Source organism: Erinaceus europaeus, chromosome 9, assembly GCF_950295315.1.
Source record: "Erinaceus europaeus chromosome 9, mEriEur2.1, whole genome shotgun sequence".
In the NCBI taxonomy this organism is placed as follows: domain Eukaryota; kingdom Metazoa; phylum Chordata; class Mammalia; order Eulipotyphla; family Erinaceidae; genus Erinaceus; species Erinaceus europaeus.
The window spans coordinates 13,351,258-13,366,570 of NC_080170.1; the positions used below are offsets into that span (position 1 = coordinate 13,351,258).

Sequence of the window (15,313 nt, forward strand, 5' to 3'; positions counted from 1 at the left end):
ATTTGCGTTTTGTTCTCGCCTTGTCTCCCCTTCCCTGGTTCCAAGAAAACAGTCTGTCACCGGCACTCAGCCTCACCCTGGATAGGGGGGAGGGGGTGCCTGCATTTTCTGTCTAGAGGAAGATCAGTCCAGGTCCCCTCTTGGTCACTCCCTGAGGGAGAGTGAGAGAGGGAAGGGCTGGGAGGGGAAATGCTGTGCGTGGCCTGGGGAACCTGCAGGCTTTTGGGAAGACCCCCAAAAGTCAGGGGGTGGAGAGGAGGGTTATATTCCAAGTTACATCTCAAGTTCCTCAAGGATTTAGACCCAAAGGTCAGGCCTTCATCCTTGTAGCAGCTGGAACTTTCTGGAAGGTGTGGGTTGTCTGGGGCCCAGCCTACAACCTGACTTTGAACTGTGCATTTTGCAAACTCAGGGGCCCATGAGCAGTGTGGAAAGAGCCCTGTGGGACCGTGGTGGTGGTGGGGGAACACAGGAAGGGAGTACAGAGTGTGAGCCATACCTGGTGCAAAGTCACAGAGCCGGGAGCATGGGGTGATGGGAGATGAACAGAGAGGGGTCCAATTCTGGCAATTTCTGACTGTGGGGAGCTCCCCCACTTCTTGAGGGGTGCGGTCAGCTTGGGCTGGAGGAGGTGCAGGAACTGAGAACAGGCACAGGTTTGCCTGGTGTCAGTACCCCCCTCACCCCACCACCACCCCACACCCTCCCTCTCCTGGAGCTACTCCCCCCACTTCCTGAGAGCTGCTGAGGCTAGGAGGGAGGCAGGAGCTGCTGGCAAGGGTCACTGGGGCTCTGGGGACCTCTCTGCTCATCCTGGGTCACCATTCCTCTCTAGGGACCCAAGCTACCATCTGTGGCTCTGCTGTGTGTCACAGCTCTGGGGCTGGCCCACTCACCTGGCCACTCTAGAAAAGCCTTTGGAGGTGGGGATGATTGCCCCCAAGGCCCTGAGGTTCCAGGGAGCAGCACCCCAGGCTTGGCAAAGAGCCCAGCAGCCCTGCCCCTGAACAAGCCTTGGGCACCAGCCACCTAGAAGGAGTCACAGTGGGGCTGTGCTGCTTCTACTGTAGGTCATCTCTGCACCCTAGGACTGGGTGGCAGATGTGGGGGGGCACATAGGGAGTTCACTAAGAGTTAATTACTTGCTAGGCTGTGGGTTTAATACCCTCCACTTTAAGCTGCCCTAAGATATGGGGGGTTCATCCTATTTCTGATTGAGGAGCTGAGTCTCAGACAACTGAACTCATTCGCCCCTCACCCCTCTAAGCCCAAGTCCCACCTGGAGCCCATTCAGGCTGGTGGTCTGGGAGGGGTGACAGTGGGGCACAGCCCTGAGGTGGCCACCAGGTGGTGCTGCTGCTGCAGAAATGGCACCAGGTCGCCTGCAGGATGATCCACCCTGCACCCTGGGCTGCTCCCTGGCGGGTGAGATGTGGCTGGTGGGGGCAAAGACCAGCCCTGGCCACCGGGGTCCCAGCCTAAGCAACTCAGGGAAGACCTGCACAAAAAGTTCTGTTTCTGAGCTGAATAATGGATGCAACCACTGCCTGCAGGCCTAGAGGCAGCAGGAAAGTGGACCAGGCGGGCAGCAGAGGTGGCTGACCCCCAAAACCACAGGCAGGGAATTCTGCTTCCGGGATCCAAGCCAGGCCAGTGGCTCCCAGGGCATGGCAATGACTGGAGGGGTCTGGACTCAGGGTCCCACCTCTGTTGGTGACCTTGGGCAAGGCCCTCACTGTCCCCAAGTCCACCTGGGCACAAGTGGCAGCAAGCTGGTCAGCGTGAGCTGACCTCCATGCCTGCTCCCCATCCTGGGGGGCTGCGACCCAGCCTTCGGGGAGTATGGGGGTACTGGCTCTGGTGTGGGATCCTCACGGGGGAGTTGAGGTGCAGAGCAGATGGGGGCAGGGATGCACAGCTGCAGGATGAGGGCACACACCTTGCACCCTTTCCCTGCCTCCTCTGGGTCCAATTGCCCATGGCTGCTCTCCAGCCTGACTGACCCAGCCTGCCACCTGGAGCCCCATGTTTTCCTCTGATCGTCCCCCAAGTCTCTGATTTCCATTCGTTTTGATTCCCATCAGCCCAGGAAATATTGAAGATGAGACTGTTCTGTGGTGTTTGGTGCCTCCTCGAAAAATCAATCGAGGGAGCCAGTTGCTATGCAACCCTCTAGTGTCGCCGTTGTGTGGCTCCTTGGCTGATGGCATATTGTATAAAATAAGATGATCTCTTTTCTTCCGCTCTGTATGAGTGAGTGTGTGAGTGTGCGTGCATGCGTGTGTGTGTGTGTGTGTGTGTGTGTGTTTTCCCAAAGAAATGGAGAAAAATGTTGTTTTAGGGGAACCTTGCACTCACTGGGGCTTCTCATCTGCTGGAAGACAAACAATGTGTCAGTCACACAAGTGCTGTCAATTTTATCCCTGGTGGGACCTGGGGAGAGGGATGAAGCATGGGGCCTTTTTCCAGAACAATTTGGAATAAATAACAAGGACTCGATGCCTAGGTTTCTTTCTGCCTCCTCTCTGGGCTGGGTCTCAGGCTCAGAGTCCCCCATATCTTGGGGGACCACAGCTCAGGCCCCTACCCTTGAAAGGGTCCAGGGAAGGTCCCCTCCTGGTCACTCCATCCTGGGCATCTCCTGCTCTAGATCCTCCCTGGAGCCCACCCTCTGAGATGGCCTCAGCTGATGTGATTTCTTAGGGAAGAGGGATTTCCTCCTGGCCAGCAGGCAGGTCCCAGATCCACCAACATGTGGGTGTCTCTGCTTCTGGAATGTTCCAGAGACTGGGGAGCAGGGGTAATCCATGCTTTCCTGCCTGGCCCTGAGGCCACAACTCAGATAAGCAGAGTGTCCCATGGGTGGGGTGTCCAACAGGCCTGTAAACTTCTGGAGTCTCCAGGACAAGAGACCCCAGTGAACACAGCGCCCCTGGCCCCCAACCCCCAACCCCAGGGCCTCACTGTACCAGAAGGTGGGCCAAGCATGTGGCAAAATGAGCTTAGAAGACCCCAGCTCCTGGCTATAGGCTTCTCCCCAGTGTTATGGGGGACAGGAGGGCATAGACCCCCATCAGCTCTGAATGCATGCACCCCACCTCAGGAGAATCCCCACTTCCAGACCCCTCTCTATGGGTCCCAGGGCCCTTCCCAGCTGGGTGCCACTGGCAGCCTTGGTCTCCATGTACATCTGCTTCTCACTGCTCTATCCCATGGTCACTGAAGCTGCCAGTGCTGACCTGGGCACTGCCCCGCTGACCCCCAAGCCACCCATGGGGGGGGGTCAGGTAAAACAGCATCCCTCCTCCTGAGGGGCAGAAGCCCAACCAGCCACAGCTGTGGGAGGAACCTGTTACTTGGGTGATGTCACCTCACCTGTGAGGGGTTCCCCTGCCCCCAAGGGCCAGGATGGCTTATCAGGGGCTCCCCAAGGGGAAGGCAGGTTACAGGCCAGCCACAGGCACAGGGAGACAGGGACCCCAACGGCAGGACACAGGTGCCCTCCAACCAGGTCCCCAAAGCAAGGCCCTCACCCCCAATCCCCATGGGGAGATGTGCAAGGAGGCTCAGTGGTGGGCAGATTCTTCCAGGCTTTGACCCCAGCACCACGGGCAGCACCAGGGGCAGAGGAGTGGAACTCCATGGATGACAGGCCATACTTTGAGCTCCCACCCTTGCTCACTCCTAAATGTGTACAATGAACATGGGGTGAGGGAGGCAGCTCCACCGAGGAAGCCTGCTCACAGCCTGGGGTTGAGCTCTGACACCAAATGAAAACAATGGACGTGGCAGGCCTCCTCCAGGGGACCCTGAGTGCTGTTTAAACCAGATTATTTAAACTCTGCCATTATTATTTATTTATTGGATAGAGACAGAAAAATTGAGAGACAAGGGGGAGATAGAAAGAGAGAGAGAGGGGCCAGGTGGGTGGTGCACCTGGTTGACTGCACGTTTCAACCCAAGTTCAAGCTCCCAATCCCCCTTGTCTCTCTCCCTATCTCCCCTCTTGATTTCTGACTATTTCTATCCAATAAATAAAGATAATAAATTTTTTAAAAAATAAAGAAAAGGAAAGAGAAAAAGAGACCCCTGCAGCCCTGCTCAACACTTACAAAGCTCCCCCCATACAGGTGGGGACTAGGGGGCTTGAACCCTGGGTCCTTGTGCACAGTAATGTGTGTGCTGTCTACTGGGTGTGCTGCCACTGAGCCCCGACCATCATCATCATTACTATTATTATTACTGTTGTCACTATTGCATCTTCTATAGAAACAGAGACAGGGAAAGGGTGAGAGAGACCACAGCACCAAAGCTACCTTCAATTTGGTGGGGTCCAGGCTCGAACCCAGCACACATGGCAAAGCAGTGGTGCAGTGTCCAAGTTAGCTATTTTGCACCCCTAACTTTTTTCAATGATTTTTTCCCCCTTCAAAATGTAAAGTCTCTTTCTCATCATGACAAACATACCATCTTGGTTTTTCTAAAAGAGACATGTTTCTGATCATAAATTAAGAAAAGTCAGTCAAGTACAAAGAAGAAACTGGAAACTCATGGCCTCCTGCCCAGAGAGCAGAACTGTTCGCATTAGATGCATTCCTTCCAGTTCCTTCCACAGAGAGATTCTCCCAGGAACTGAGCTCGGACTGCCCAACTACAGCCTTTTTTGTCTGAACAAAAGAGACTTGTGGCTGCAACCATGTCTGTCCCTGTGCCCTTGATCCTGCACTGGAAAGGGGACTGTTGCATATTCTTTCTACCATGTCGATGGCCTACAACTTATGAGAATCCTCTTTTACTGGCCTGTTTAAGTGACTTTCAGCTGTTTACACTTTGAAATGAGGTGGTAACCAGTATCTTGTTCTGTGGACTTAGCCCCGGGACCTGTAAGTGCTTTGAGACATTCAGAACTGAGGGCAAACAGGAAAGGCCGTCTGAAAAGCAGATAGGACTCCGGCTACATCTCCTTTCAGGAACTTCACATATTTATAATCTCACCAGAAGAGGGTGCTGCTCCACTCACCCAAACCCTCAGGGATTCCTCTTCATTTTGTTTGTTTCTACCAGGTTAGAGCTCAGCTCTGGCTTCTGGTGGTACCAGGGACCGAACCTGGGACCTTCAGAGCCTCAGGCATGCAAGTTGTTTACATAACCATTATGCTATCACCCCACCTTTCTTGTCTTGATCTGACCAGAGTGGACACTGCTTTATTTCTCTGCCTTTTTGTGTCTTGTGTGTGTGCTTTTTAATAGAAGTTTCATATTTTGAGTATTCCAATATATCTCTCTTCCCCCTTGACAATGATTTCTCTTAGATTCATAGAGGAGACTCTGAAAAATGTTTTCTTCTTTTTTGTGTGTGTGGTTTGAATAGTTGGATGTTTTATCGGCCTGTATTTAGCACAGGGTGCGTTTAATTTATAGCGAAGATCTCTTCTATTTACTGGTAGGTAACACTGGATAGCCACTCCATTTTTATTTAGCAGACGGGAAGCTGTCTATGTGAGGGGCTATTTTAGAGCTCTATATTCCCTTCAACTGATCTGCTTGCTAATGCTTGTGCAAATGCAGAATGACTTTAATTAGTTTCACTTTATAAGATGTTTGAAGTCAAACCCTTTTTATTTGCTTGGCTTTCAAGACTTTCCCAGCCTTTCGTGACTATTGATGTTTCTAGATGAACCGCAGAATCATTTCATCAGATTTCCGGTTATTAATCTGGGAACAATCCACAGCTTCATGCACCCCTCTCCCCATGAGGAGCAGCATCTGTCCCTTCATTGATTTAATTCCCCACCATTAGCAAGGCAAAGTCTTCTTCCTGTAGCTCCCACGTATGTCCTTTGATTTAAAGAATGATTTATTTATTATTTAAAAAATTTTTTTTATTAATTTTTTTATTTTTGAGAGAGATGCAGAGAGAGAGACACACAGAGAAACACCAGAGCACTGCTCAGCTCTGGCTTATGGTGGTGTGGGGGATTGAACCTGGGACTTAGGAGCCTCAGGCAGGAGAGTCTGTTTGCATAACCATTATGCTGTTACCCCCACCCTATTCTTTTTTTAAAAAAATGGTTTATGGAAGGAAGGTGAAGGAGGGAGGGGGGAGAACTAGAGCATCACTTTGGAATGCTTGAAGCTAAAGATTGAACTGTAGAACTCATACTTTCAAGTCCAAAGTTTTATCCACTGAACCACCTCCTGGGTGACTTTTTTTTTACTTTTATGAGTGAGAATCCAAGCACCACTCAGTTTTTGCATATGGTGGTGCTGGGGACTGAACCTGGGACCTCTCAGGCCTCAGGCTTGTAAACCCTCTGCTCTAATACACTGAGCTACAATAACCTCAGCCCTTTGTATCTGTCTTATTAGGACTATCTTGTCTACTTTAGACCACCCTCCCTTTTTTTTCTCTCCTAGAATACCACAGAGCTCTGGATTCTGGTGGTGCTGGGGACTGAACCTGGGTCCTCAGAGCCTTAAGCATTAAATTATTATTATTTTTCAGAACCATGAATTGCACTGTTTCCCCAGCCCTTTGTTTACTATTGTAAAAGCAATGTTTCTCTCCCTACTCCCAGGGATACTGTGGGCTCCCACAGAAGTGGCTGATTTTTGTATAATCACTTACGATTTTGACAGTGACACTGAATTCTTTCATGAAGTCCACAGGTTTCCTAACAAATTCTTCAGAGTTTTCTCAACATGTGCGGACCAGTGAGCAATGAGACCCATCTGCTCTTTTTCCTGAGTGGCTTTGTGTCTCCTCGACACTGTTGGATCCCCCGTCGCTCAGTGGTGTCTCTCTGTCTCCAGGGTTTCTGTCACTCCTCAGTGAGGACGGTGTCCCCCAGGGCAGGGGACACAGAGAACCGGAGGGGGACGTGAGGTCTCCCAGAGAAGCCACTGCAGGGCCATCACCCAGAGTCACTCTCACGCAGGTGTACGCAAGGTCTTTGGGCCATGACCACTTGGCAAGCCCTCCCTCCCCAGATGGGGCTATCCCGGAACTCCTCTTCTGCAGCCACCCTAAGAATCAGCCAGGAAGTCGCTTTTGGGGACATGTACTTCTCCTCCCACCTTTAAATAAAACCTCGGCTGCCATCTCACCATCTGTTCCTGTCGTCGTGGTTTGTGAGGAGCCAGGCGCTTGCTTCCCTCTCCCTGTGTTGTTCTGGAGGGGCTCTCGCCCCAGCCCTAACTGTGTCTGCAGCCTTGCCTGCTCCCGCCTTGGCAGTCAACCCTGCCACAGCACCCAAACTGTCTGCCACTCCCGTTCTCCCCAGGTCAGAGGTTGAGGGGCCTCACCTGACCAGAGTATGGACTGGACGTCCTGCCCCCACCCCACACTCTGCCCTGGCCTCTGCAGTCCTTCCTCATCTGCCATCCTCGCTCCCTCCCTGGGGCCATGGCTCTCACACAGCGTCCCCAGCCCTCCCTCTGGTGGTGCTCACATCTGCACGCTAAGCCCTGTACACCCCTGTCCCCCAGTTCTGCATGCTACAGAGCCTGAGGACTTAGAGGTGTAACTGGGAGATAGCTCACCCTGTAGAGTGTGCTTACGAGCATGTGTGAGACCCTGGGTTTGAGCTCGAGCACCACACGAGAGCATCATGATGGTGAAGCTGTGCTGTGGTGTCTCTCCTCCCTCCCTCTCTCTCTCTTTCCCTCCCTCTCCCCACCTCAAATAGAGAATGGAAAAAACTGGCCAGAGAGTCCAGTGGGTAGTGGTATTTTGCCTGGAACCACATGAAGAAAAGAGAGGTCAGTGAAAGGGCACACCCAGATAAGCACACATATCATCCAGATTTGAGACCCCGCTCCCCACCTGCAGGGGGGATACTTCACGAGTGATGGCTATCTTTCTTTCAATATATATGAAAGGAAAGAGAGAAAGAAAGAAAGAAAGAAGAGAGAAAGAAAGAGAGAGAAAGGGAAGAAGGAAGAAAGAAAAAGATTTGGGGCCTGTGAAATAGCTCACTGGGACAATGCACTGCTTTGCTTGAATCCAGGTTCTAGCCCAGCCCACACTGTACTAGAGAAAGCTTCTGTGTTGTGGTCAGTCTGTCTATCTATCTATCTATCTATCTATCTACCTATCTATCTCTTTCTCTCTTTAAATTAAACAAGAAGGAAAAATAATTACAGAACAGACAGATGTCCTGCAAAGAGAGAATAGCAGGGAGCTGGGCAGTAGTGCAGCGGGTTAAGCGCACATGTCACAAAGTGTGAGGACCAGTGTAAGAATCCCGGTTTGAGCCCCCAGATCCCCACCTGAAGGTGTCTTTCTCTTCACAGGCAGTGAAACAGGTCTGCAGGTGTCTATCTTTCTCTCCCCCATCTGTCTTCCCCTCTCTCAATTTTTTCTGTCCTATCCAACAATAATAATAACAACCACAACAAGGGCAACAAAAGGGGAAAAGATAGTCTCCAGGAGCACTGGATTTGTGGTGCAGGCACAGAGCCCCCAGCAATAGCCCTGGAGGCGAGAGAGAGAGAGAGAGAGAGAGAGAGAGAGAGAGAGAACAGCCACATTCCTCATAGAAATCCCATTTATCATCATGTGCCTCCCTCTCTCCCTGTCCTTCCCCCTCCCCCTCTCCTTCTCTGTCCTCCTGAATTAAATTCTAAACACCTTAGAGTTTTTGCAGCAAGACAAGAATGTACTTTGTGTTGCACCAGGCTACCTGTAAGCATAGGAATCGCCTTGGCTATAAAAAATGAAAGAGGTGGATTCTGGAATCTACATTATGCACATATCTGCAGTGTTTTACGCTGTGGTGTTATCCCTGCTGATCATTCCTTGCAAAGGGACCAGAATGTTCTGACTAAAACAGGTATCTGGACTCTAGTGGTCATTGTAAGATAGTTTCAAAGACGGTGAAGAGCCTAAGCTCCTCCCAAAGCCCCAGGACTTACAGCATGTTCTATGCTATTCTGGGCTTTGAGATAAATAGTCCTCTCTCCCCAGGAAACTTGCTCTCCCAGGACCTCCAGGTCTCCAATCCGGAAGATCCCTTAGTTCTTGCCTTTGGGTCTGGACTCTCTTCTACCTGCCTCCGACAGCCAGGCCAGGGGAAACGAACAAGAAGACACAGTTCCGGGTGGGAACAAGTCACCCTTGCGCCTGCCAAGAGTAGTTGGAATAGATGAGATTTCGTTCCACTGAGTAACCAGCATGGAGAAGAAGACGCCCCAGAGGCCAAATTGGAGCCAGAGCACTGCCAGCGCTGGTGAGCGATTAAGTCAAGCACGGTTTCCAGAGCTGTCCTTCTAAGGCCCATGGGAGCCAGCTGCCGCCCGGCCCAGACCCCATGTCTCTCCCCACCTCCTGCCACCACAGCCTGAAGCCCCCCTCCCCCCCACCCATTTTCTTTCTCCAAGGGGAGAAAGCAAGCAAGCCAGGAGTGAGAGGGTCCCTGGAGGAAACCTAGAGGGAACCTGGAGGCTCCCAGTGGAGGGACCCCAGCCCAGGAAGCAGGTGCTGGAAGGACTCAGTGAAGAGAGGAAGAGAGGACACAGTAAGAGGAAGCAGAAGTACAGGACAGGGTAAAAGCACAGGGGGTACCCCAAGATTTTGTGGGTGGAGGCTGGAACTGGTAGCTGGGCTAGAGTCCATCCCATCCCATTGCCCCTCCCCCATCTCTGTGGTCCAGAGTCCAGTTGCTTAAATCGGTCCTAGTGGCTGGATGACCTGCAGAGGAGGCCAAGACACCCACCGGGCATTGCTGGGCATCACTCAGTCCCAGTGAGGAGACAGGGAGACACCCATGAAGAGACACCACCCCCCAACACACACACACACACACACACAGCTGAGCTGCCCAGGCCCCGTCTCTACAGATGCTGGTATGAGTGTCTGGGTGCCTGTCTCATCGTGTGCATACTGGGTCATCTCCTAACCTGTACTTCCTCTCGTTTTGGTTTTGTTTTGTTTTACCCCCGTGAACTATGCCAGAAGTTCTTTTTCCAAAAGTCCACTTCCAAATGACTCTGCTGCATTACTGTTTTCTGATTACTCTGTGACTTTTCTTTAAATTTATTTTATTTTCCTGATTTCCCTCTTTATCTTTGTTTTCCTTGGGTTTTTGTTAGTGTTGATATTGGTCCTGATGGACTGAGCTGAAGGAATGCAGGCTATTTCCAAATCGCTCTGTGAATTTGCCACTGAAGATGGTTTTGGCAGCGCCTCTTTGGTTCTCAATGGGATGCTTCCCTTTTCTTTGGTTTCCAAACAATCTGAAAGTGTGACTCTAAAATCCTCCTTCCTAGGAGACCTTATTTTTAATTTTCAGAGAATACAGCCTCTGCAGTGTTTATTATGTAAAATTTGCAGACATTTTCTTTGGATTCAGCAGGCTATCGTAATGTGTAAGCATACTGAGATCCCTCAAAGAAGAAAAAAAGGACAAAAAATGCAATGCATCTTCTTTTGTATAAGCCCAGATAAAAACAGTGTGAGTCCTGATTTAATGTTATTCATTGTGTTATTTGTTATTCCAGCTAATGCCTTTCAGAATGCTATCTGTTGAAGGTCTTGAAGAAGGTGTGAGAGGCTCTTGAAGCTTGGTTCCTGCACACCCTCCTTTGTTGAGTGTGGGATACACTGGGTTTCAGGGGGGACATAAAGGGCAATGACAGGTTCTTTTGCCATGACTGTCCCCCATGTCACTGAAGAGCCATATGTTTCCTGGGTAAGTTCAACATCCCGTTTGCTGAGTTTATTTGGCTACAACCCCCCCCCCTTTGCTGTCATTCTCTCTATTTTTTTTCTTCTTCTTTCCCCTCCAAGCCTCCCTCCCCACCACCAGGGTTATTGCTGGGGCTTGGTGCCAGCACTATGAATCCATCACTCCCAGCAGCCATTTTTTTCCTTCTATTTTTACTGGACAGAGAGAAATTGGGAGAGGACAGGGAGGTAGAGAGGGGGAAAAGAAAGAGAAACACCTGCTTCACCACTCATGAAGCATCCTCTGCAGATGAGGAGTGGGGACTTGAACTCAAGTCCTTGCACATGGCAATGTGTATGCTCAGTCAGGTATGCCACCACCTAGCTCCAGCTATCATTCCTATGCCAAAAAATGCATGCATTTTAGTTTCACCTTTCCAGACTGAGATTCTATACCTTTGAGTAGAGTTAACCCTTTACAAAAGTGTCGTACCTGACACTCCTGAAGTCAGGATGATTGGATTTATGACACAAAGTCAGGTTGGACAATGGACTCTGGAAATTTGGCCAAGGACAATGGTCACTCCACTGGGCATGCCACCAAGCCACATGAAGCTTCTGTGCCCCTCCCTGTGACATGGAACTGCCATTGATGCTCTCTCTGGCTGTCCTTGACTTTATGTAGGTCAAGACACAAAGGGTTCCTCCCTGTTGCCACTCCAAGGGGGTTCTTCCTCTCTCCCCATCTCAGGCCACTCTCAGTGGGGAGCGAGGGCTCTGCACCTTCTGTGTACAGATAGCTACTCTCATGCCCATATGAGCCCTGCCCTTTCCTTCCTGAAGATGTGGCAGTGAAGGCTCCTGCCCACTTGGCTACCCCAGGCCCTTGGATTCGACTACCTGGGTGCTCTCCTGGGTGGCACAGAGGTGGGATATTTATGGTTCATCCACTTCCTCTGTGGCTGTGGCCTCCTGACCCTTAGGATTCCCTCAAATGATAACAGAACCCACACTTAACACTCAGGGAGAGGGTGGAAGGGGCAGGTAAGTGGGGTCTCCAACATTTTTATTTTTGCCTCCATGGTTATCTCTGGGGATAAGTGTCAGTACTACAAATCTACCACTCCCAGTGACCATTTTCCCCTTCCTCTACCCTTTCTTTTATTTTTGGTAGGACAGAGAGAAATTGAGAGAGGAATGGGAAATAGAGGGAGAAAGAGACACTGCAGATCTGCTTCACTGCTCATGAAGTGTCTCCCCTGTGGGTGGGGAGTTGGGACTCAAACCCTGGTCCTTGCACATGGCATTCTGTGCGCTCAACCAGGTGTGTCACTGCCCAGCCTCGGTTGTTTTGCATTCCCCCCCCCTTTTATTTCATAGAACAGATAGAAATTGACAGGGATGGGGAGATAGGAAGAGAGACCTGCTTGGCCCAGTGAAACGTCTCCCCACCCCTGCAGGTGGGGAGCAGGATGCTTGAACCCGTGTCTTGATGACCAGGTGCACCACCCTCCACAGGCCTCCAGGTGTCTGCCCCTGCCCGGCCCTGCTCCTCCTGGCCAGCAGGGGGCGCCGGTGTGCCAGGCGGCGCTCGCGCGTGCGCACACTCACCTTGGCGTGGCTCAGCAGGATGATCCGCACTAGGACCACGTTGATGTGGGCGCCCAGGGACTCATCGTGATAGATTTCATTGACCTAGAAGATGAGCAGGAGGCGTCAGCAGGGACCACAGCCCCAAGGACCCGCCCCGGCTTGGCACATGGTGCTACCCCCCACACACACACCTGTCCCATCCCCATGTGGATGCCCGGGCTTCATCCTCAGTTTCATCGTACTTTTCAAAAATAATTATTTATTAGGACCAAGAGGTGGTGCACCCAGTAGAGCGCACATGTTACTAAGTGTGAGAATCTAGGTTCAAGCCCCTGGCCCCCACCTGGGGGGGGGGAGCTTCACGAGCCGTGGAGCAGGGCTGCAAGTCTCTCTCTATTTCTCGCTGAGAAATTCAGAGGGAGACAGAGGGAGAAGAGAGGCACTTGCACACCTGCGTCACCATTCATCCACTGCCTGATCCCTTTCTCTACTCCCTCTTCATCTCAATTTCTCTCTCTTTCTCCATATATATTCATTTCTTAGTATTTTATCTTTTGTTTTTTGAAAATAAAAAATTGATTTATTTCTTGGATAGACAGAGAGAAAATAGAGAGGGAGACAGGGGAGCAGGAGGTGGCACGCCCAGTTAAGGGTACAGGACCCGGGTTCGAGGCCCCACTCCCCACCTACAGGGAGGACACTTCAAGAGTGGTGAAGCAGGTCTGCAGGTATCTGTTTTTCTCGCTCCCTCTCCATCTTCCCTTCCCTCTCAATTCCTCTCTGCCCTGTCAAGTAAAAATAAAATAGAAAGAAAAGAAATGGGGAAAAATGACCACCAGGAGCCATGGACTCATGGTGCTGGCACCAAGCCCCAGCGATAACCCTGGTGACAATATAAAAAATATATTTTTTAAAGAGAGAGACACCTGTAACACTGCTCCACCACTCATGAAGCTTCCCCCCTGCAGGTGTAGACTAGGGGCTTTAACCTGGCCCTTGCTCATAGTAACACGTGTGCTCCATCAGGTGCGTGACCTCCCCACCCCTTTATTTGGCTTTTAGGGTCTCCATTCTGAGCCAGTGCCCCTTGCTGTGCCACATGCCAGAGGCAAACAAGGAGAAGGACCCCCACTCACCACAGCACAGCCGGCAGGACCCCCGCTGCCCGGGACCTCTGCCAGCCCCGGGACCCTGCCAGCTTTGCCGGAGGCTATGAATCACCCTTGCACCGTGAGTCCAGCTGCCTCCCGGCCAGAGGTGGAAAGGCATTGAGGAGTCAGTCAGAAAGTTCCAGATGAGACATGGCATCCTCCACAGGGACATGGCTACAGTGGCTCTGCCAGAGCTGACAGCAGGCACAGGCACCAGAGAGGACAACCTCCAGCTGCCTCCTCACACCCCCCTCCCTGACCCCTCATGGGCCCCAGACAGAGACAGCCACGATGGGGAGCCCCCGACACCGCCATACCTTCCTCTGGGCCCTGCCCAAGCCCAGCCCCACTCCCACTACTCAGAGCAGCTCCAACCTCCTCCCTCTGCCTGAAACCCTCAGCACCTCCCCAGTGCCTATTAGGAGCAGACCCAGCCTGGGGCCTGGCATTGGGGCCCTCTGGGAGCTGGCCTGGCTGGCTTCTCTGCTATTTTACCCCACTTGCCCCAGGAAACCTCACTCCTACCACAGCTCTGCCTCCTGGAAGCCTGGCTTCTGTCTAGGGCAGCTTGAGCAATCCCTCATGCCTGGAACTCCTGCTCCTAGATTTTTGAAATAGCTGAAGGCTTTCTGGAAAAAGCAGAGTCATAGCAATAAATATGCCTCCAAGGAGGGGGCACAGCTGCTCCTCTGCCTAACCCCCTCCCATTACCCCCTCCCTCAGGCCTTCCCACTTCTCACGGAGTCCTGCGGCCACAGGGCCTTTGCACCTGCTCTCTGTGCTTTCTCATGCTCTGCCTTCTCCCCTACTGTGTCCCCAGTAAATAATGGCCCTAGAGTGCCCCCTCAAGTCACCCACCCCCAGAGTGGACTGTGCACCCATGAGGGAGGCACCACTCTTTCTGGCTGTCACCATGGTCTCCCCAGAAGCGTCCTGCACATAGTGGGCGCATTTTGAGTGAGTGAATGAATAGAGGGGATAAGTGTGGAGAATGTGAGACAGAAGGAAATGGGGGATCCAATGTCCTCTGAAGACAGAAGCCCCCGTTCTATGCCCCAGCATCTCTAGCCACTGTCTCCCATGTCCTCCCCACCCCCCACTTGCCGCTGGGGTGCCTGGGAGAGTGCTGTCCTCTGCCCAGACCGCAGGCAGGGGGAGGTGACCGGGGACAGCGTCCTTGAGCCGGGACTGAGAAATTGATCCTGGAGTCTTCAGGCCCTGGGGGAGAACATCCAGAGCCGCAGCCCCGGGCTGGCTGGTTTGGGGAAACACATTGTAATGCGCCTTGTGCTTCTGCGGAGGGAGCCTCGGCCAAGTCCTGCTCTGGGATCCTCAGTGGGAAGGGCATGGCTCTGCATGAGGATGTGCCAACTGTCCTGCTGGCAGGGCGCCTGGCCGGCGGGGGAGTGTCCTCGGCTGCCGGCAGGCAGGCAGAGGTGACTTTCTCCTCCTCTGCCCTGGGACTGGGGAGCTGGGGCAGGAAATGGGGACCTCCCTGGGGCATGTGGGGGCAGAGCCAGGTGCCCACTTCACATTAGGCCTGCAGGTGTATTGTCCCCATCCTTGAACCATCTTTGGCATCACAGGGGCAAAGTCACTGGGGGAGAGAAGTGTCCAGGGAGGAGAGGCACCTGGGCTGCTTGGTGGTGTCTCTGGGAGCCCTGGGGAGGCTGGGCAGAGAAGGTGCTGGAAGCCGAAACCCAGGTCCAGGAGGGATGCTACAGTGCCCCTGCTCTCTGCAAACATCTCCCAGGCGGCCCAGCAGCCAAGGAATTCATGGTGAAATGCACACCCTATGGGACTGGGTGCCTACGGGTGTGGTCCACACAGAAATGGGGACTTAGCGCCCCTTCAACACCACATCTGAGATCACACCCCCCCCAGACCCTCACCCTCATGACGG

The 15,313-nt window shown here is 52.3% G+C and overlaps 1 protein-coding gene across 2 annotated transcripts in view; it reads right to left on the reverse strand.

Moving 5' to 3' along the window:
- The window catches only part of ADAMTS2 (ADAM metallopeptidase with thrombospondin type 1 motif 2), a 150,957-nt gene that overhangs the window by 44,545 nt on the left and 91,099 nt on the right, over window positions 1-15,313 (reverse strand). The window contains exons 5-6 of one of the 2 annotated variants that reach the window (XM_060197311.1): window positions 12,278-12,361; window positions 500-622 (exon numbers count right to left, since the gene is read on the reverse strand). In XM_060197311.1, the coding sequence (XP_060053294.1) occupies window positions 500-622; window positions 12,278-12,361 (207 nt within the window). The remainder of the gene's footprint in view (window positions 1-499; window positions 623-12,277; window positions 12,362-15,313) is intronic. The other variant, XM_060197312.1, reaches the window with a different exon arrangement.